This window comes from Centropristis striata, chromosome 7 (genome assembly GCF_030273125.1).
Source record: "Centropristis striata isolate RG_2023a ecotype Rhode Island chromosome 7, C.striata_1.0, whole genome shotgun sequence".
NCBI classification, from domain to species: domain Eukaryota; kingdom Metazoa; phylum Chordata; class Actinopteri; order Perciformes; family Serranidae; genus Centropristis; species Centropristis striata.
In genome coordinates, this window is record NC_081523.1 from 32,293,717 (window position 1) to 32,317,480 (window position 23,764).

General features: G+C 39.4%; 1 protein-coding gene across 1 annotated transcript; it reads right to left on the reverse strand.

Moving 5' to 3' along the window:
• Nucleotides 1-14,641: 14,641 nt before the first annotated feature.
• Nucleotides 14,642-19,592, reverse strand: si:dkey-90l8.3 (LIM domain transcription factor LMO4-B). The gene is made up of 5 exons (XM_059337344.1): nt 19,292-19,592; nt 17,727-17,965; nt 17,518-17,614; nt 16,968-17,126; nt 14,642-15,772 (listed from the first exon to the last, which is right to left on the reverse strand). Exons 2-5 carry the CDS (start codon nt 17,939-17,941, stop codon nt 15,764-15,766), a joined length of 480 nt encoding a protein of 159 aa, XP_059193327.1. The 5' UTR covers nt 17,942-17,965; nt 19,292-19,592; the 3' UTR covers nt 14,642-15,763.
• Between the last annotated feature and the right edge of the window lie 4,172 nt (nt 19,593-23,764).

Below are 23,764 nucleotides of genomic sequence, written 5' to 3' on the forward strand. Positions count from 1 at the left end.
GCTTTAGTGAGGAGAACTGAAGTCCACCACTCTCAGTGTGAGATTAAACACCTTCCTCCCTTTCTGAATCAGGGCTGTGCACTTCTCACCCTGTTCTGCAACGATATCTCTGTCTGAAATGCCAAACCTCAGACACACACATCTACAGATCACACACTGACATTTCAGCTGCACCTCTGATCAGCATACTCCCCTTGCACTTGGCACTTCACAATTGTATAGATGGTCAAGTGGTTGTAGGTAGAGTGTTAAGTTATTCTTACGTCAAATGTGCAATCAAAGGAATATGGTATACTCTAAATTCTGTTTATGTTTTCTGTTTCTTGAATTCGCATTTGTTCAAGCATTTCATGTAAAGTGTCTTTTAGTATCTTCAAAAGTGTTTAATCCTATGAATAATTATGATTTACTCATCAACAAAGGGACATTTTTAAGTTATATTTATTTGATTTTGGGTCAAAATGATCACTTTTTAGTGTTTATGGATAAGTAGTCCACTTCTGTATATGAAATTGTGTTCTAAATCAATCAATGACTGAATTATCAGACTTTATTTGTGATAGTTTGTTCTGCTTTGAGGTAATGTATTGTATTAGTATGGACATTGGGCAGCAAGCTGTGCAGAGCTAGCAGGGTGTACAGGTATTGATCTGAGGCTAAAGGTGGGGAAGTGGTGCCCACACACACACAGACACACTCACACAAATTTGGGTAACACATAAGATTACAGCAAGCAGTATGTCTTTTCTTTTCGTACTAATTTCGTAATATCTTTTGTGTAGTAGCTCAGACTACTCATCGTAAAACGGAACTCCACTTCAGTCAGACACATCAAAGAACGTAAAAGGCTCTACTCATGCATTCTGCAGGGAAAACTAATCGGTTATTGGAATTCTGAATTGTCAGATTATAATGGCTGCTCTGTACACCTGTATAAATATGATTGGATATTGTTAGTAACCGCACAGCTGTAAATAAGCCACTGGTTGTGATGCATGAACAAGCAGCTGATGCCAATCAGCTAATACAAGCATGATTTCAGTGCTCTACCGGAACTGGTGTGGAATGTCACTTTGTGCCTGAACCTGAGCCGAATGAGCAGAAGACAGAGCCGTGCTCTGCCTCTACTGGCATTATGGCAGAGGCAACAAGAAGAAGAGGATGTTATGGAGGAAAATAAGAAGAGATAAAGGAGAGAGTGACTGAACAAAAGGCTGCCAGACAAGAGTATATCTCAGACTGGCTTTTAGAGAGCTTCATGAAATAAAAGGCAGCAGGCAGACTCCGAGCTGGACTTCTTGCTGTTGGATTAGTGGGTGATATTAGCTAGATGGCTTGCTTTTTCTTGTGTTGCTGCACTTGCTTGCTGTGCAGCTATGTTAGCAAAGTTGTTAACTAACTTAACTTGTTTTTAAATCATAAGTAATGTGACCATAATAAATGCACGTGTGCAGGTTTTTATATTTACAGCATTGTTGTAGAAGTTAATAGCATTCCGAAACGTTTTGTGCGCAAAATCACAAAAAACACCAACACCACATTATGTTGCTTCAATTCAAAGAATTTTATGACCTACCAATAGAAAAATGCAGCAATTAAATCCAGCAATCCTCAATTCCTCTCTAGCAGGAAGGTAACAGAGCTAGTGTACAAAAGCAGCTTCATCACATACTCTCCACTGTGTGTGTGATCGTCACTGCTGCAAAATCCTCAGTGTGTTCGCTGACTTAAAATAGCAAATGATCATTCTGCTTGGTTGTTTTTAGATTTCCCTTGTATCTGTAATTCTAATTCTATGGGTGCAACAGTCTGCTGGTTATGTGTTTGCCTCTGCAACTGCCTATCAATCGACTCACCCACTTCGTCAATACGCAGTTGTTGCTGCACCGCCGTTTTAATGCACAGGCTTACTGGGGGGGCTCCACTGGTACCTTATACTAGGTTTTGGGTTTTGACCTTTCACCTTTATGAATGTCACAGTCCAGAGGACTGCCTGCCTCCTTATCTGCAGTTTAGGTCCAAACTTGCTTCCCTGAAATTGTGATGGTATGAACTGAACAAGCGTGGACTCATCAGCATTGTTTGAAGAGGAACTTCATCTGCTTGTTTGGTGACTGGAATACAGTTCTTATAGGGAGTAGGCTACAGAGAGGCAGCTGGAAGGATGGCTCGTCTAGAAGTTACCCCAAAGCCATAGCTGAGGAGCTCTTTTTTCTGAGTCGCTTTAGGACTTTTTAAACACCCCTGATTGCCTCTAGTCTGCTTCCGAGCCTGCTAACTTCCAGATGGTTAGCCTTCAGCATAGAAAAATGATCAAATTGACAATGTAGACATACCTCAAAGCTGCCTAATAATTGTCAGTATATGACAGTTTAGAACGTTTTTGAGCTTATTATCAGTAGAACAGCAGGAAAAGAAATGTGACACAGTACTTAACTACAGATGCTGATGTCGGATTATATATTGATATATTTTTTTCTATACCTACAGCATGCCATTTATCAGGTAGTATTTACAACAGGGGTGTCAGACGTATGGCCCGGGGGCCGAAACCGGTCTGCAGGATGATTTTGAAAGTTAAAAAATGCATAAAAGACGGTTGTTTTAGTCAGAATAGAAGACGCTGCACAACTCTGGGACTCTAGAAGAAGAACAGCAGACGGTAGCAATGCGCCCATCTGCTGTTTGTTATTACGGTGCAGTCTACTTTCTACTCGCCTCCACACCCTTATTAGCCACAATGTCTTTGTCAAAAAGGACGAAAGTGGATACAGAGTGCACACTTTTCTGAGAGAACATGGACTTATTGTTATTTATAGGTAATTATACTATGATTTTACTGGTCCGGCCCACTTGACCTCTAATTAGACTGTAAAATGAGTTTGACACCCCTGATTTACAATCTTTGTGTGTGTGTGTGTGTGTGTGTGTACAGTACTGTGAACGAAACCGGGAAAATTAAGCTGGTCGAAAGTTTATTGTTGCCACACCTGCCCTTCTTCAGAGCATGCAGCTGCAGTGGCTATTTAACTGAGACAGCGTGTCCACAAAGTGGGCGAAGCTCAGTAGTCTTGACAGGACTGAGACTAAGCAGGACAACACAGGCTTAAACATTTTCAGCAGCCAGCTGGAAGCCTCAGCCTCAGCCTCAGCTATTTAAATGAAAGGGGCGTAAAGACATTACATGATAGTACACTGCTAACCATTTCCTGGTCTCTGATATGGCTAGTGTTGACGCTCTCCTAGGCCGCCCATTCCTGACCCAAGCCCATGCACACCTTGGTTTTGGAAACCGTCTTATCATGCTGTTTGGAGAAGAGGTGCCGTATTTCCACACCTAAAGCATATGCTGTGAGACTGGCTCTGATTGTGGTGCTGGAGGCCAGAGAGGAGTATGTATTATGAGGCAAGACCCACTTCAAAGAACCAGAACGCCCACCTGAAGGAGCTCTATGCTCAGAGTTCCACCAAGCTAAATCTACTATGATAGTTCAACTTCTACTGAAGTCTTTTTAAACCCTAGTATCTATACTTCTACTTGAGTAATGAATGTGAATACTTTTGACACCTCTGCTAGGTTGTAGCTTGCAGTCTGAAAGAAAACAATGTTCCTCTGATGACTTACTGACACAGGAACAATGCATCTGTGAATATCTTTCCAACTTGACTTGAAAAGTTGACTTGTTATCATCATTTCGACTTTTTTCCTCAAACTGCATAATGAAAAAAAAAGGTCTCCTCTTATTATTTTTTCTCCTACCTGGCCCAATCCTCTACGTGTCAATAAGTCATCAGAGGAACATTGTTTTGAGGGAAACTGCATGTCTATCCTAACAGCAATAACCACAATATTTAAAGATGCAGTAGTACTAAAATCCCCATACACATAAATTAGCTTTCTTCTTGGTAGTAGGCTACCACAACTTGTGTTTTGGAAAAATATGCTTTTATGTTATTTCTGTGAATTTTTTAGACATAGGCTATATTAGTCATATTGAGGGAAATTGGGTTGTAGCTTGCAGTCTACTTTACCAAACTCAAAAAGCTGATTTTATGGCTTTTCGACTTTTTTCCTCAAAGTGTGTAATTTATTTATTTTTTCCTCCTCTCATTATTTTTTCTCCTACCTGGCCCTAATCCCTTTGCACAGTTGTAAGAGTAGCGTGGCTCCTTTAAGAGGCAGGGCATTCTGTGTGTGAGAGTGGAGTGTGTGTGGAAGAGAGAGAGAGAGAGAGAGAGAGAGAGAGAGAGAGAGAGAGAGAGAGAGAGAGCGGGAGATGCAGATGAGAGAAAATACAGGAGGAGCGGAGGAGAACAGTAAAAGTTTAGTTTTAGCGGAATATCAGCAGTGTAAGTGGCAGTTGCACATTAATAAATCCAAATCCAGCTTCCCACCAAATGAAGCGCCCATGTCTTCTCTCACTGTAGTTGAAGTATAGGAGGTTAACCTTGAAGTGACTAACTTGGGGCCTGGAGTAAACAAACCACCCCGTGAACACAGTCAGGGAGCTGAAGCAGGAACACTCCTGTATGATGTCTTTCAGTTACACCTTGTCTCCATTAATGTGTTTAAGTGGTGTCTCCATGACTGTGTGTGGCATCCCGTCTCAAATGGTAAATGGTAAATGGACTGCACTTATATAGCACTTTTATCCAAAACGCTTTACACCACAGACTGCGCTCATTCATGCTCACATTCATACTGGTGGCCGAGGCTACCAGGGCACACTGGTGCCACCAGCCACCTTTGGGTGTTCATTCAAACATCGATGGACACAGCATCTGGGACCCTTTGGAGTTCAGTATCTTGCCCAAGGACACTTCAACATGTAGGCTGCCATGGTCAGGGATCAAACCACCGACCTTCCGACAGTTGGGTGACCGCTCTACCAACTGAGCCTTCATCCTCCAGAGGAGTCACATCTTCTTTGCTGACCTGTGAGTCGTCCCGTCTATGTTGCTGAAGTCCAGAACAGCTCTGCCAACATCATCAACACCCTGATCGTCCTGAGGTGTTCAGAGTGGTTGTTCTTCATCCGCCAAGGTGTCCACCTTAAGTTTCCTACTCCCTCCCCAAGGCCGGCCCTGGAGATTCCCTGCTCCTCCTCTGTCAATGGAAACATACAAGACCAACTATGAATGACATGAAACAAGGAAATCATAAGCTGGACAATCACAAAAATCCACACCAAAATAAATGATGAATTTGCAGCTGGTACAACTGAGGCAAACAGAAAGATCATATTGCATGGGTATTCATACAGTATATATTTTCAGCTGACTTTAAGTACCAAACTGGCAGTGAAGGACAGACTACCGAAATATTGTAATATTGTAAGATATAAACTTTTTAGACTAAGGTGGTAACTTTAACCCTCCAAAGTAGCAACTGCAATCAAAAGCCCACTTACAGTATGTTTGCATTGGATCGCTGCAGCTCAACATTGTCCTCTGATTCCCCTCAACATGCTTCCAATTTCAGCCCATATACTATCAAACTTATTTTATATAAGTGGCTGTCAGCTCAACTGGTCCCCAGCTGATGAAATAGTGATAAGTTATGAAATTCAATGTGAACTTAAAGGGTTACACCTTTATTCACATGCACAATGTCTGAAAGTTCATGGCCAGATTTCATTTCTGCAATTGTTTTTTTCTCCCCTTTTTCACTTTTTAACGGTGGTTCTGTGTGTATTAAAGTTTGTAATGTGTGCAGCTCATATATTATTTTTCCGACCATTTTGCTGATGCTTCATCCAACTCAGGGGGTGTTGAATCTCCTCCTAACGTGGCAGTCTGAACCCCACCTGCTCCCCCAGTTCAGAGGCCTCAATTAGGGAACAAAGCTGGGATGTTGTGAGTTAACTTTAATGGGCAGTAAGGGTATTGTGGCTTTAAAGCCTGGCCCTCTGGTAGAAAGCAGTCAGGGTTGGAAAACTCATGGCAGGGAATTCTAGGCAAAACAACAGACTAGGTTTCAAAACAGATGTATTTAGAAAAGGTTTATGTCCGTAACAGTGTGGTTACTGCATATGCAGTATATTAGTAGTGATTTCCATATTCCAGATGCAAGCTGGTCTATAGTCTGAGATACTGCCTGCCAGGAAACTTTAGTGGATAACCACTAAAATAAAATGTATGTTATTTTAGTCTCTAAAAAGTTAGGGGTCCAGTGAAGGTTTTCACTGGAAGGAGATAATAGCTAAATATAACTGATGGGATTGTATCACTGTAGTAAGAAAGAAACGATTTTGCCAGAGGTGAATGCTCGATCACATGTCTGTCTGTTAAATACATTGCTGGAGTCAAGACGTGGTTAGCCTATCAGCATTAAGATTTGAAGCAGTTCACCTAGCTTTGTCGAAAAAGCTCAGAAGGTCACTTATTGACATGTATCTCATTTGTTTACCACAAACAGAAAAGTAAACATGACAATTTGTCATCAAGTGCTGGAACAACTTCTTGATCTCTGTTTAACCAAGAAATAGTTATTATGGCCTTCAAATCTCCCTTTAAAATGAATGTCGTCATTGTAACTACTTCACTTTTTTCATTTACATCTATTTAATTTACTTTTTAAACGTCTTTGATAACACTAACCACAAACTTTTTGCAATAACCTTAGTGAAACGTAACAGTGAGCAAGCCATGGGCTGAAAACAACTTATCAACCTACCAGAAGGTAAAGTAGGCCCCAACTTGTGCTGATAAATGCCTTTTTAAAAGCTTGGTAACGTCCTGATTGGCTGGATTTATTGACTTTTGGAAAAAAAGTCCCCTGCCCCCCTGCCCTTCAGCCTCTCACACCAGTGAAATTAGTCCAACCCAGATCCACAGATGGGGCATTTCTCTGGCTCCTACAGCTCACTTGCATTGACTTCCTCCAAGATAAAAATAGTCTGACATAAAGGGAATGATATATGATCTCAGTCATTCCTCTAAATTGGACAAATGAGGCCCACCCGTCTGAGCTGTGAAAGAGCCCCTCAACACCACCACCCACCCCTCTGTGGTGGTGTTTTATATGGATTTTCATGTTTGAGAATTTGTATATTTTAATATGAGAAAACCTGTCTTTGTGAATGTGTGTGTGTGTGTGTGTGTGTGTGTGTGTGTGTGTGTGTGTGTGTGTGTGTGTGTGTGTGTGTGAATATAAATACACATTATCATTGCTTCCATGACCTTCCATAGCATTAGCTGGAGTATTTGCATTTTCAAAAAGTGTTTGTGACTGTCTTTGTGCACAGCTCTTTGTGTGAGAGAGCGAGAGAGTGAAAGGCAGCACTGTTGCATCTGCTCCTCATTAAAGGGCGCTAATGAATGCACGTGTGTTCCACCTGGTTTGGGGGAGTGGGGGGTTGATGAGGGCCTGGCCTTTCCCAGCTCTTCTATCGTAAAACCTGTCTCAAGACAAACAAGAGAGCTTGATCCCCAGACGCTCATCTGACAACAGTTTGCCTGTCCCTCCTCTAATGATGAAGGTGATCCTTGGCGGCAGCCCTGCTGGGCAGGACTGTTACTCTGAAAAAAAGTTAAGATTCCCATGACAGAGCAGGACCTGAGAAGAGGCAGGGCAGTGAATTACAATTTCCATTTCTATCAGGCTTCTACAGGTATATGAGCAGAAGGATATGAGCCATTGTCACACATTGAATTTTAAACTAGTGCAGTGCCCGTAGGAAGTATGTATTCGTAAAGTGGGAGATTAAGTAGATTTTTCAATTATAGCCAAATGAGGTTGTGTGTGAAAGTGGGATGTACAATGAGGTGTAATACTCTTGCGTAGCGTTAATATACAAAGTGTATATTGGGTAATACATGGATGTACATTGTGATATAAAGAGACACAGAAATAGGTGTATGTACGCACACCATCCAGCACAAACACATTGAACATTGATATTCGCTGGAAACTATTTGAATATTGAAAAACGGTGAAAATCGAACCTTGTAGCGCACTTTAAAACTCCGAAAGATAGGTAGGCTTAATAGACTTACAGATGAGATGAGTCAGGCATGGAAATCCAAAGCAAATTGGGTTACTGACCAGGTGTAGGCCTATCACACAATCGGGGCGGAGCTCCCCTAAAAGGCCTCCGATCGGAAACAGTGCAATGCACACCTTCGTGCCATGCGCAAGCCACATAGGAAATCTTAGGTCAGTCTGACTAACGGTCAGCAAGATATGCCCTAGAGACACATACACACACACACGCACACACACAGACGCTTCTTGCTTTTATAGATAGATAATATCACACAAATTTATTTTAAAAAGTCACGTTGTCTAGTGATATCGAGACGTGGAGAGTTTCACTTTAAATTGTTCAGGTTTGGAGATACTCGTACTTAAGATAACAATGGAGGTGTTGTATTAGGCATTTTTACTCACAACAGACGTTACATAGTTCTGTTTGTTTTATTTTGGTGAGAAGTGGCAACCCAAAACACTAACCAAATTTATATCAGCTAGGCTCGTTTGGTTTTCAGTGAATACCTCTCAGCTAAGTATCAGTCCAGAATACTGTAGTCTGGTAAATCAGTCCACTTCCTGTCCTTCCTCCAATTCATTTCTTCACTATTTCTTGACTGTTCTCAGCTCTAAATGAGACTAGGTTTCTCTACTCCCTCATTAAGATGAAGCTGTGTTTTCTTTGGAATAGATACTGCATTTGAGATATAACGGTTATCGCACAAAACACAATTCAAGCCATTATATGCAAATATAATACATTCCAGTGGAAAATATGTTGTATAGGTTCAGATAATTCCACTTGTTTTCCACTACACTCGACTGAAAAATAACTTTATTCATAATGGACTTCTTGAGTCAAAGTTACAAAGTGCCATAAGAGTAAAAGCAATATACCAAAATGAAAAAGTGATACAACAGCAATGATAAAATGAACAGATTATAAATCATAGAGAACAGTAATAAAATGAACACATAATAGAATGACAATAAGAAAGAGCATAGCAATCAATCAAACACAATAACAAAGTAGAGGCAAGTTTGAAAGAAAGTCTGGAGTGATTTGCAGGAAGTGACTAAAGAAGTTTGGCAGCCTCTTGCAAATAATTGATGCCCTGCTGAGGAGGCCTGCAGCTCTATTAAGCATATGTTTCCATTGTAAACCAAGTTGTTGCAAGATTTCTTTTCTTATTAAATGACAAGGGTCTGCTTCATGTCAATATATGTATTTGCTTCGTTTAGAGAAATTTCTCAAACCAGACATCAGTGACATGCAAGCATCACTTTTTTTTGCAAGATAATCCTAATTGTTGTCAAAGCTGTTATCATTGCAGTAAAATTACACAAGAGGACAAAGCAATTTTACCATTATCATGCCTTTGAGTGTAGCTACTGAGCTGATGGTGTCGTTTTTCTATCAGCGGAACACTTCAGGGAAAATGGGTGTAAACTGGTGCTTCAATCACTTTGTCTTCTGCTGTCTGTGAGTCTCTGCGGTGAGAAGCCCTCCATCAGGTTTGTTCCAGCCTGCCAGTGTTGATACAACACCCCTGTGTGCTCACCTAACAAGGCACTGCTGCGAACATTATCATCACAAAACTAAAACTAAAACTAAAACTAAACATAAAGATAAAAGATATTTTCATCCTATTGATGGAGTGGAGTGTTGCAGTGCATATCTAAAGTGGAAATTCTTGAGATCGCTGGTGGTCATTATTGTCAAGGAAAGACCTACTACAGCCTCAAATGTTTAGTTTGATATCAACAATATAACAGTAAAAAAAGATAAAGAATGGGTCTTGGTGAGTTCCCTTTTCTTCCTCTCTGTCTCCCCCTTCTATTCAGGTTAGGAATCGGGCTTGTAACTGGAGAGTCGCCGGTTCGAATCCCGGTACTGACAGGTCTAGGACTGAAGTGCCCTTGAGCAAGGCACCTAACCCCGCACAGCTCCCGGGGTGCAGTAATGTGCTGCCCACTGCTCCTTGCATGGTGTGTTCGCAGAGGTTGAATTTCCCCATTGTGGGATTAATAAGTAATAAGTAATCTTCTTCTTCTTCTTCTTCTTCTTCTTCTTCTTCTTCTTCTTCTTCTTCTTCTTCTTCTTCTTCTTCTTCTATTCTCTGTCACTGTCTAATAAAATACTATATATATATATATCTTTCAATGTAGCCCACTGTCACATCTTTTGGAAATGTTAAAGAATAACTGTATTCTGGGAAATGGTATGTAGAGTGTTACAGCAAATATTAGGGTATGGAGTGCCTAAGACTTGTTTAGTTCTTTATTTATGTAAATTCACAGATGAGATTGATATCACTCATGATAAATATCTGATCAAAGTGCTGCTGGTGGCAGGCAAGAAAGCCATCACTAGGAACTAGGGAACGGAAACACCACCAATGAAAGATCAATGGATAACAATTGTGGAAAAAATATTTTTAATGGAAAAATTGACGCATATATTGAGGCTACAGGAAGCACAACTGGACAGGAAATGGAAAAAAATGGACCCTATACTGGACTCTAAACGCTGATACTGGACTGAATAATAATTGAAAGATTAAGTAACAAGAAAAGAAATAGCAAAATATATATAGACAAACACACATTAATTAACAGTTGAAAACAGGCATTCATCTCTGTAAAAAAAGGTTTGCAAAATGGTGCAGAGCAAACCAGAGAGTGGCTTTAGAGGAAAAGATAACAGCCATGGGATAATTGAGGATAGTTTCTTTGTATGAATGAAATGTGCTGTGCTGGCTTTGCAGTGACAACATATTAATCACAAAGTCTGTTTGAAATTGTGCTGCAAGCTATACTCCTTAAAAATTACAAATGTCTTGGACTTGAACATTGAACATGAAGGTGTTTAAAACAGCAACATCAAAGCTTATGTGAGTTATAGATTGAAGCATAGAGATGATTATTTATTCACATTTTCAGATATTACTGCTACTAACATGACTCCCATTGACACTAATAGAACATACGCATCTATGCATGTGTGTGGTTTGATCTAAATGGCTAATTATGATTAGGTTATGCTCCCAAAGAATAGCAGTGTAGCACTGATCAATTCAATAATAACTCCATACACTGACTGATTGTAATGATAAACCAGTATCAGCCTTATTATCATTGAACGATACATCATTCTAACCATAGTTGGGACAGTGGAGGTGGAAGAGGCAATACATTTGTTGACTCTGTCATTTTTATCTGTGTCTGTGTGTCTCTCTATCTCTGAATAAACCATTCCTCAACCGTGTCTAACGGTGACAGCCGTGGGTAATGACAGTCGAACGCTCGCTCGCTCCTCATTTACTCGGAGCTGGCAGTGTAACAGTTCGCTCAGAACTCTTAAGTGCTTGTTAATTTAATATGCAAATAAGTCTCTTGTCAATCTGAATGCATTTTAATGAAAAAGCTGCTGCTTCCACAGGCTGGGGCTCCTGCAGGTTGACTGGGGCTGTGTGTGCAGGGGGAAAGAAAAAAGGCCAGGGGCAGGTTGAACAGAGAGCACAGGAGAGGCTGAACGACAGCAGGAAGACACTGAGGTATTAGGGACAGAAGATGGAAGCCCAGATGGCACATAATGTACATGCGTTTCAGCCTGAACATGTAAGGCACATGGAGGTGATGCTGCTGTCACCTCCGCTTTGGCCTCCTCTGATCTGTGTCAGTCAGTGTTCCTAGCAGATAGAGCTTCAAAACAGGATCCGGGGTTATGAAAGGGAGCAAACACAAGCATCAGCCTGCACAAACATGATAGACTGAAACACTCTCTCTCTCTCTCTCTCTCTCTCTCTCTCTCTCTCTCTCTCACACACACACACACACACACACACACACACACAATCCTCTACCCACATCCCTGTGTTAATGACAGACCTTCGCTCAACCTTTGCCTACATATGGGTGGTGCAGTGTGCTGAAAGTAAGGTGAGCGTGTTATTGGGAAGGTGGGGGGTGGATTGCAGGCGGTGTTAAGTCAAGCAGGAACCCTCAATGTTGCTAATTTATTTACAGATTTAATTAGATGGATAGAGCCCTCACAGATATAAGAAAGAGAGGAGAGATGTTGCCAGCGTTACAGCACTTTAATTATGGTAGCAGGCTCCTGATCCCTGCGCTCTGCTGTCTGGGGAGCCAGTTAATTAAAATCCTCATTATTTTACTTTTAATTAGTTCCCCCCTCTTTTGTTTCCTTTCACCATATGGCCGTGTTCCGTGGTCAAATTAACGTAATTGAGCTAATTAAGCCGATCACTTTAATTATTCAAAGCGTTCCGATTGGCCAGGAGAACTTTTCTCCCTCTCCCTCCCTGACATTCCTGTATGAGGTTCAGAGTTGTAAAGTCGCTCTCTTTGTCATTATGCTCCTCTACTCCCATGCTGAAGGCAGTGAGTTATGGCTGCAACAAGCCTCACTTCCTACATGTTCCAGCAGTGTCTCATGTTTCACTCCAATGTAATGTGGGGTATGCAGTGCAGCACTGGAGACCTCAGCAAATTCAAAGAGGATTCAGAAATCTTAAAAGCATTTAACACACTGTGGTTATGACAAATTAGGTGCATTTTAGTTGTTGTAACTACTTCTCAACAGTCATCTGCTGCTCAGGGATTGAAGCTACCATAAATAGTTTTGGCAGCCGGAGCAGCTTTCAGAAGGATTGTCACACAGCTAAATGCCATAAACATCTTTCAACACACTACCATTGCTTTTACATGCTTGCATTTTGAAAATGGTGACAACCAGATGGCGGTTTTACAACAAACACACTTACGTTGAGCTCAATGCCTAAGGGTGAACAAAACCTGTCTATCAGCATTCATGTACAGCACAAACTGCACATGCACTACCGCTGACATCCTTAACTGTCAGCTCACATGCCTTTTTTCAGAAAAGTAGAACAATTCATATTCATAATGTATTTTTTTTTCAAGACAAATTGGTCCATAAAGGTGTTGGTGCTGGCTACAAATCCCTGTGAATTGAACTGATGAACGCTGCACATAAAAAGGTCAGAAGTCACTTAAAGGATCAGTTATCCATTTCCTTACATACAAATGGCAACATGGAGATCTGTGTTATCTGTGTTTAGATTTCTAGATTTTTTTCCCTTTTTGTCTCTCTCTCTCTCAATTAAACTAAGAGGGCATCACATTCATTTTGCTACTTGCCCTCATTGCCCTCATACTTGACTCATCAAAAGTCACCATTTCTAGCCCTCCAAAATACTTGCTAATGTGTGCTCATTTATTCATCATGTACCACCAACATGAAATGTACCAAAAAGCTAGAAACAATGACAGTTCTCTCGACTGTGACAAGGCCAACACTTGCTCATTCTGTGGTGGCAATTAATAGATTATTTTACACATTAAAATGTGGGCTTTTAATGGTTTAGTAAACCCCACAACAACTAATCTAGTACAGTTTAATATGTCTATTGATAATCCATAGCATCTGCATAGCATCTGTGCAAACTGAGAGTATCACTAACGGCAGTTGACTTAACCTCATAGACATGCAGCATAAAACTAACAAAGTCATTTATTCACAGTTAAAGATGGAGTCAAAATGAAAGTGAAAATAAAGTAAGAGTTTAATTATTCAATTTTGAAAACATTCCTAATAACAGTTATCAACAAACGTGGAAACTGTTTCCCCTCTGTTTTCCTGCTGTTCAGACTTTAGTTTACATCTGGCGGTACAAAGCAGACTGAACCAACACAGAGATGTAAGCTAACGCCAGCACATCATTCAATTCCAAACACTCCGTCTGGCGAGCCATTTGAAAGAGCTTCTGGCTGACACACCAGCGGATCGGCATCAGGAGGGGATTGGGCTGAAGGAGGGCAGCCATCTTGGATCTATATCACAGGAGTGTCTGGGCAGGAAGGAGGCTTCAGCAGTATTCTTCCTCTTCATCATGAGCATGTAAAAATATCCTGGCATTATCTTGTGTCTTCACACAGTGTGAGGTGGAGGAGCTCAGGCAATTACACTCATCTGCATGTGTTAATATGATTAATTAGCAGGAATAAACACTTTCCTATGACACAGGCTACATGGTGAGCCACACACCTGCAGAAGCTCTGATAAAAGACAACGCCTCATGGCAAAGAGCCTTTTCATGAGACCTGCTAATTGGCATCTGAAAACGTTCCGGCTAATTAGGAAAAGGCAGATGAGGCTTGATTAGTTTGAATGCAAAGTGTAACTTGTGGTGCGGTGGGACTCGGGAATGTGCCGAGGTTTTATTTCTTCACCATCACGATACAAAGATAATTGTAATTGTGATCATTTGCATACGTTAATGAATTTGTGTGACGCTTCTTGATCAGACGTGGAATAAATAATTGATGCAGTATCAGCACCTACCATGACAAGTGGGACGTTTTGAAATAGCTAAGCGCATTAAGGTGTGAGTTTGATGGCTGCCATGCTCCCAGGCAAGGTGTGAAAGTAGAGCAGATCCTATCTTCTGCTTCCTACCGCTGCTATCACACTAAGATTAACTCCCAACCTCAGACGGTATGCCAAGACTCCAAGTTTTTACATAGCATTAAAAAGGCACACAGAGTTAATGCGAATTAGATGCAGCTTGGGAAAAGAGAGTGGCGGAGAACAAAGAGCTGCAATGGGAAACAAACCAGTCTGTGTTGGAACTTTAATTGGAACATGGTAAACAGTAAATACATCAGATTGTTTCAAATGCCCTGGATGTAGAGGGGGCCACTCCCCTTTAATTAGGCTGCTTTCAGATTAAGCTTTATTAGAGGCAGGCAGCCACCGAGCCAGTCAGCCACGGGATATGCCCCAAGTTCAGCCTCCCAAGAGCTCCAGCAGCACAGATACAGGGCTCATGTTTAATTGCTTCTGTAAATGGTCAGAGCTCAAGCCCCCTAATTCCATTCCTTGGGGTAATCAGGCATGTTTTCACCATACAGGGCTAAAGAGAGTGAGAGAGACAGTCACATCCACCATACTAGGTACCATGCAATACAACGCCACTCTAATGCCGCTAAGGGGCTTCAAAATGACCTCAGCTTGCTTTGTGATATGTTAAATCTTTTTCATCTGACTTGTTTTTAACTCCATAATTTTGTTTTTCACACACTGAACAGGGATCTTGTAAAGGAATTTGAAAAAAAGATAAATCCTTCACTGGATCATTTCAGTTCATGTGCATCTAGTTTTTTAAACTCATTGCAAGGTTTCCTGTGACTGAACATTTTTAGATACTCATAATGTTTGCCTGACACCGAACAATTTTATTTCAATCCTCAGTGTGTAAAATCTCACATTAACAAATACAAGAGAGATCGAGAGTTCATTAAAAACACTGAAGCTCAGGGGAAATAATGCCACATGGCATGAGATAAGCTTTGACAGTCATTTTACAGCAGTCCAATAAATGTTCATTCAAGCATCTTTTACTCCCTCTTCCAGTTGGCGCGGGCTTTCATTGTCACTGTACTGCTTTTTCTATGTCCGGAGAAGCCTTTCGCCAGTGCATTCCACACACACTGTGAGTCTTTGATGATGCACAGACCACTTAACATTGAACACAACATAAATGTGACTTTGAATGCAGCGTATAGAGTTTGTAACATGGTGACGAGAGGGATCTTGCTGAGAAACTGCATCCTCCCTTGGGAAGAGTGGCGGGGGCAGTGATGAGAATCCACAACATCAACGACAGTAGCAGGAGAATAATAGTGCACCAAAGAGAAGTGAAGCTCGGGAAGAAAGGCGAGGGCAACAAGCAGCACCACTGCCACTCAGCATACCTGTAGACAAGACAATAGTGAGGGGAAGGAGTCAGGCTCACTGCACAGCACACAGTTTAGGTTCATCTTCATGGCCGTCTGGTTGTGGAACTACAAAGCCACACAGCAGATTTTTATTTTCATGTTTCTGCAAGTTTATACACACATCCACAAATAAATACAATTACATTAAATGTATGGTACCAATTTGAGGATTAATTCATCTACAAACAAAATATAATATGACAAAAGTATTTGTTAGATTATAAAATAAACTAGTTGTAAAGAGCATTGTGAAATTTTTTTTTTACGAGATAACATTACAGTTCTTCATCTTTGTTGAAGTCACATATGATCATATTTATTTTTTTGGTGCTTAAAGAATTATTCAGATTTAAAAGTAGCAATATCACACTACTTTAAAAACAACTCCCCTATGAGTATCTCAAATATATCTGAAATAAATATTTCAAAACTACAAGTAAAGAATTAATAGCAAAATGTACTCAAAGTATCAAAAGTGAAAGTGCTACATATGCAGCAGAATATTGCACTGCACTGTCACTGCTATATTATTATGCATTATAATACTGGAGTTTACCAACTGATGCCCTAAATCCTAAAGTTGTCGCTGATCAAGGTGGAGCTAATTTAAAACTAAAAATCTGATTAATCTGAAATAGTGTGTTTTATAAGATGATGGTATGGTGTGAAAATAAAATATTAGTTTGTAAAGTTACTAGTTACATGAGTAGTGGCATGCGTTAATGTAAGGAATTAAAAAGTATAATACTTCCCTACGAAAGGAGAAAAAGTATAAAATAGAATAACATGCAAATACTCAAAACTCAAAAATGCACTTACAGTACAGTACTTGAGTAATGTATATTCGACCACTGCCATTTGTATGCACATGACCTTTTCTGTCTCCTTTTTCAGACTCTTACAACAGTAGTTTTTTTAATATATATATATATAATTCCTTCCTCATTATAGTGCATCATGCAAATAAAAACTCTGATATATCCTTTTTTCCTTTTTACCAACTTTGCTGCATGTTTTTCTTTATATCAACATTAATTTTCCCCAGGGGAATAAACATATTGTATTATTCAAATTACAGTAAAATGATATCCATGTAAGAATGTATGCGATACCATCTAGAACAATATTACATATGGATCTGTAGTGTCATGTCAACAACCCTTTTATTCACCTTCTGGTCTGTCAGCACAGGGTTGCTCTGAAGTGGAGGCAGGTGGCTGTTAAGCAAAACAGCTCCGGGTCTGTCGTGCTCACAGAAGATTGTACCGTTGATGTAATGGAAGCGATCGCCAGGCATCAGTCTGTTTCTACAGGTGGCACAGCTGAAACACTACAGAGAGGCAGAAAAAAAAAAATCATGAAAAATAGATCAAATCCAGGCCAGTTAAGCACAAAGTATTTTATAACAACGATATCAAGTGTTGAACAACATTTTGTGAGGACAGACACCTGATGTGGGCAACCCTAACCCTAACCTAAAAAAATATTGAACACCGTAATCTAACCTGTTATTTAAAAAAAACACCTTAAAATGTATTGAATTATTTCTCAATCAAAGTTTAAAAGTGAGAACATGAGATAAAAAAGAGGGAAACTAATTTTTCTCCTAATACTGAGGGGACACATCTTCCCATCCTACTGTCTCCCCGCCAAATCCCAGATGTTTCTGTCAAACGAGCAGCGGGAGTCAAAGCGCGGTGATGTGAGAGCTGGGGATTTACCTTGAGGTGGTAAACATTTCCCTGCGCCCTCATCACCATTTCGTTGGCTGGGATCGACTGGCCGCAGGCGCTGCACGCCCCGCTGTGCCCGAACAGTCTGCAAACACAAAAGCACAGATTGCTTAGTCTGTACAGCTTCCAAAATCCAACACCAGCAGTTTCCTCTTCTCCTCCTCTCTCCTCCTCTGCCACCTCTTCCTTCCTCTCACCTGATGTAGTCACTCCGACACAGAATCATGCCCCCTTTGCTGTAGCAGGTGGTGCCAATGTCCCCCAGCTGGGCTTGGCAGCAAGAACACTTGAGACAACGAGTGTGCCAGTAGCGCTCCATGGAGAAGAGCAGGAAGCGGTCTGCAATCTTCCCCCCACATCCTGCACACGACCTGGGGGCCGGCGGTACCCCTGACACTTGGCTGTTCACCATGCTGATATGGGTCCTCAGAGGCTCCTTGACAAACAGAAGAGAGGTTTGACAACTAAGACAGGTATAACAGCTAGACACAGCAATGTTGACTTTTCCACCATTTCCTGATACCATAAATACTCAAACACTGAGACATAATAGTCTTTTTGTGGAAACTATATGTATTGTTGTTTTCACTGGTGGATATTTACTTATAAGAATTATAAACAGATGTTAAGTAAACCCCTTTTTGTATTTACAATTACACACACCTCAGCCATTTCCACTTGCTCTGACAAAAAGACCAGGTTCATGTTGCAACTAGCACTGGGCGATATATCTATATTTTTTTTGTATATATGGAATTAGACCATATCACAGACATAAAAAAAGTTCAAATTTTTTCTCTTTCTTTATATATAACTGCTGACCTTACTAGGCTTTGCCATATTTAGTTATTTTGTAATGTTCATTCTTCTTTTCTCATATAAACATATTTATTGGCCTATTGGCTATTTTTATTTAAGATATTTTTTTATTTAAATGTGCACATTATGGAGCATTGTTTTTCTTTTAAATGCATTCCTGTTGTTATTCAGAATTTATGTTCACTTAAATAAACGGTCTCAATAAAACTACTTGTGACATGTCATATTTGACTTTGACTGAACATTTGCTCTCACTTTGTGATAAAATAATATCGGGAAGTATATCGTATATCGATATTCAGCCTAAATATATCGGGACATGGTTTTTGGTCCATATCGCCCAGCCCTAACTGCAACAGTACATGGTCACTTTAAGAGTAGTAACAGGTTGACCTAGACACTAACACATGAAGATTGATAATTGTATTATCTCGTGGAGTACATACACCAAGCAGCACATTAAATGTAAAATTATTTTAAGTGAAATATATTAGAATATTGTTCACCATAGCTATATAACGTTAATTTGTCTCAATTAATGTTATTTTTTTTATTCGACTAGTAGAACGAGGGGAAGTGATTTACTGGCATCAACATTTCAAGGGGGATTCTGATGTGCAGGATGAAAAGGGTAAAGTCACTTAGGGACTTTGGAAAGAGTAATAATAATAATAATTGATCAGATTACATAGAGCTTTTTAAGATACTCAAAGTCGCTTAGAGTGCCAATAATGGGAGAGAATGTAATACTAGAAGCATTATAAAGGTATATTATCCTGCATCTAATAGTTCGAACCTATACAGTAGGTCTATGTAAATTATGTTAGCTTAACAGACACGCTGTTTACAACCAGGATGTGCTGGCTTATAGGAAAACTGTATTCAGAAATGCGCGCGCACAGAGAAGGGAAAAAAAAGAGAGGAAAAACAAGAGACATGTTACCTGGTCGAGCCAAAGGTTTTCTTCCTGCGCTGAAGTTTGACAAGGTAGACAAATATACAGAAGAACCTCGACACGCTTACAGTTGTAACACTTTCACTTGACATGTTTTGGTCTCCATAGTTTTCCAGAAAAAAGGCAAAGCAACACAACAATAAGCCCGGGACGGCACGGTGACGGCAATAGTTGAGCAAACTCTCCCCGACATCCAGCTCCGAAGATAAATAACTACATGTATTCGTGAGGAGGAGACATGACGCAGCTTCTCTTCCTGTCCTCTCTGCTCCAGCTGTCCATCTATCAATGTTCCTTCATCTGTTTCTAACGCTTTTGACAGCGACACTATTCATCAAATTGCGCAAGGGGCTATTTAAATTACCAAGAGGGGACGTAACCGACATGAACGGCGCAGCAGCCAATCAGAGAGAAGGGGGCGTATCCGCAGTCAAAATGATTTATGAGTTTATCGTGGCTTATTAATATTCACACCCCTCCCCATAGCTTGTCACTGAGTGTGAGCTATTGAAACCTCTAAAAAAAACTAATTATGGCATTGCCTAGTACGTTTTTAGCGATGCAGATTTTATTTGATATATAATATCGTCACCCTGTTAAAATAATCGCCTAATTCATTTTTTTCAAGTTTTGCAGGAAGCACAAAACACTTCACCAAAAGTGTAACGTATGACATTTATTGATCATTTCCCTCAAAAAGGATGTAACAAAGGATGACTATTGGCATAGTAATAACACTGTGTGTAAATTATGTAACTTAAGAGAAATAAATGACTTAGGCAATTTTTTTGAACATGCCTTTGTGACTTAAACAAGATATGGTAACACTTTATTTTGAAGGTGTCTACATAAGAGTGACACAAGCCTGTCAGAAACATGACATGACAAGTATCATGAGCATTAATGTTACTTCAAAGTGTCATTATTGTTAATGACACATCCCATGTCATGTTTATGACACGCTCATGTCACTCTTATGTAGATACCTTCGAGTAAAGTGTTACCAATATTAGTGTCAACAATAAAACACTGATAAACTAAACTGATAACTAAACAATCTCCCTCTAGCTTTTCTTTGCTGGGTTCTTATCTGATGCCTATGAATGTGGCAAATTGTCAAAGAAGTGATGATCTTAAAGGGGTAAAATCACATGATCTGATCAACTGAGGATGTAGACGATTTTACCATAGGTGGCCGGCGTCATGAGGAGATGATTTAGGGGAAAAAAAACAATTTTGACAAAAAATGACTAAGGCCATTATTTTAACAGTGTGACAATATGATAATATGTATCAACAGACTATAATACAGTCATTTTTAACATTTTTAAGCATTTTAAAAAATTACACTTTTTGACACATACAACATACTATAGTATGACTTTTTTTTGTTTTCTCCAAACAGACACATTGCAGACATTTGCACATCTTATTTTTTGGTTCTTTTTTTCTAGAAAAATTATATAATAATATGTATCAACAGACTATAATAGACAATTTAAAATTTGACATTTTTTGACAAAGAACGAAAATTTGCACATTCTAATATATGGTGTTTTTCTGTAATTTCTGCATAAATTACATGATAATATGTATCAACAGACTATAATTGGGCTTTTTAAAAACAATTTAGGCATTTTAAAATTTGACCATTTGTGACAAAAAACGACATATGATATGAGTTTTTTAGTTTTCTCCAAATTTTGCACATCCTTTTTAATATAAAAATATATATTGCTTTATTAATCAGAAAAGATTCTTACATTGCTAATAAAATTAATGAAACAATTAGCTAATTTCTCTTTCTCTAAGAAGCAGTGTATACAATTTAGGATTTGAAGAGGCAAATTTCACAAAGTCCAAACGTCACTATAAGAAGGGTTACTTTGGGTAAACTTAAAGCGTTGTGGAACTTCCTCATTCACAGATTCTGCTTATGTTGTCAATAACTTATTTGACAAGGGATGGTAGGCTTGTACAATAACAGCAAAACTTTGATAAAAAAAAATCAAAGGTATGAATACCATTAATGCTGTCTTTGAAATATTTTGAATTATGTGGCAAAATAAAGGAATAATGCTAACAACCTTTCTTGCATATCTTGATAAAAGTATGATGTGTGGAATATGTTTGGATATTTAGGGCCCGATCACTAACAGTGCGAGGACCCTATTGAAATTGGTCCGTTTATTGTTGTTGTTGTTATTATTATTATTATTATAACGGCAAATTAATTGCGTTTTTGAGGGCTTTATCATATTCCAAAACTCACCAAACTCGCAACAAAACTCAATCCCGCTGGAAATGTACGTATTTCATTGTTTTCAGAAATGAGCATGGCAAAATGACCTACTAGCACCCCCTAGAATTGAGCCTCTAAAACAGGTTTGTCGTAGAGACACGAAATTTGACGCACCAAAAACTCTCAAGAAGCCATACCCGAAAACGAACAGGAAGACGGCCATCTTGGATCGAAAAAAGGCGTTTTTCGCCATTGCCACGCCGCATACTTGAACGAACTGGTCAAAATAGCACTGACGTAAATGCATCATAGGAATTCATTGTTTTGAGGACACTACAGCAGGGCAGATTAGGTTTTAGTTGGTACATCAACTTGCCACCTTGCTGTACTTCCAGTTGAGTTCCAGTAGAGGACAGCATCTTATAATGTTGCATGTAGCAGACATTGGCAGTACATGCTGATGTTAGATATGATGAAATAAGGGAAAAACAAATGTTCCTCAAATTATGAATTCAAAGTCAATGAACTAGGTTTTACAACTGTTTCTTGTTTCCATTATCTTGTCTGGGTGTTGCAGAAATGTATAACAAATATTTCTGTTTCAATATAAATGTGCTTTTTTGTCAATACCTACACAATAGTATGCTCTATTGATGTTGCGCTCTCAGTTACCTCACATATTGGTATGAACAGACAGGTTAGAGTGGTCTTGAGACAGATAATATATTTAAAGACATGTAATGTAATGTATTTGTTTATACTTGTTGTTAATCCAGTTTTTGCAAACACTTTGATGCATCCACAAGTTTAGTGTTGCAATTCTCCAATGTGACCACTGGAAGGCAGTAAACACTCATGATTATACACTCAGATCAAGGCAAAGTACTAACAATGCCAGGGGAACTGTCAAGTGTGTTTAAACTGACATTGTCATGCCAATTTGTAGATAACCTCAGTTTTTTCTTTTAGAAATTTCTGTTCTTTCACAATAGGGCAGTTTCTCCACAAGGTCGATTTAGAGACCAAGAGACACTGCTGCTGTTTCCATGTCGATACTATCACATGGAGTCTCAAGTCTAGACATTTTTTAATGTTGCACATAGGCCATTTATGTAGATTGCATAGATTAAAGAGTAGTTGCAGTCCTGATTGTTTGTAGTTGTAGTAAAAGCAGTGGTAGTTGTAATGGTAGTTATAAAAGTCTTTTTCCAAGCAAAAGTTACAAATTGCTTTACAACAGACACAATGTGTCAAATACAGAAACACAAATACCTAAAATATAAAGCCATTATTATAGAAATAAGATATTGAAAACAAGTTTAAAAGTTTTCTTTGAGGATGGTTAATTAAAAGCACATTAACCTTCAGTCTTTAGCCATGTCTGTTGTCATGGTCATTAGTTGAGGTACAGTAGTATTATAATTGGACAACAAGTTGTTAAAGTACAGAGAAACCTGATCCTGAACAGATCCTTAACTGACAGTTTGAGCTAGTTTGATGTCAGATCTTGTGCTTCACTGTAAGGTTCTACACTATTCAGTGTTGAACTTCAGTAACAGAAATTTGCTGAAGCAATTAAGCTAGGTGTTAGTTGACCCACAATATTGTGTAGTAAAGAAACAAATAACTTGTGCCATGGTTTAAGGGCCAAGGAGAGCCCTGTTATGTTATGTTTCTGCAATGTAAATTAAATTAAATAAGACCCAAATTTTACACGGGGCTCATACTAGAAGCTAAGATGTCCATTAACGGCAGATTAAAGATTTGAACACATTGTGTTGCTTGTCACTTTTTATCACTTGACAACGATGCACCATGGGGCCAAAAAGTTGAACGTGGCTCAACTTTTTCCAGAATGCAATGTACACACTGTGATGGCTATGCAATTCCTCTTGCATTGCTTTAACATGAATGTACTGTGTCAATATACTATTTACCATTAATTGTCAGAGGAAAGGATGGTTACTAAAGTACTGTGCACTGTTTTGGCATTTGATAATTCTTCAAATCATTTGTCAGTAAACACTGTTAAAATGGGTTTAGGATCTCAATCACTAAGTCAAAATCGTCTTCAACACAGCATGATGTTCATTTTGTAAATTATGGTTCCGTTTAGATTAAAATAGATGATAAAGTAGGACATGCTTCAGGGTAGGACTGACACGTTGCTACCACAGCATACTGTGGGGCAAATTCACTCTCTCAATTGGATGAAGGGT

Coding starts and splice junctions, on each gene's coding strand:
- si:dkey-90l8.3 (XM_059337344.1), bottom strand. CDS start 17,941: ATGGTGAACAGCCAAGTGTCAGGGGTACCGCCGGCCCCCAGGTCGTGT. Junction 17,615..17,726: donor TGTCGGAGTGACTACATCAG/GTGAGAGGAAGG, acceptor TTGTGTTTGCAG/ACTGTTCGGGCACAGCGGGG. Junction 17,127..17,517: donor GAAATGTTTACCACCTCAAG/GTAAATCCCCAG, acceptor GCCTCTCTGTAG/TGTTTCAGCTGTGCCACCTG.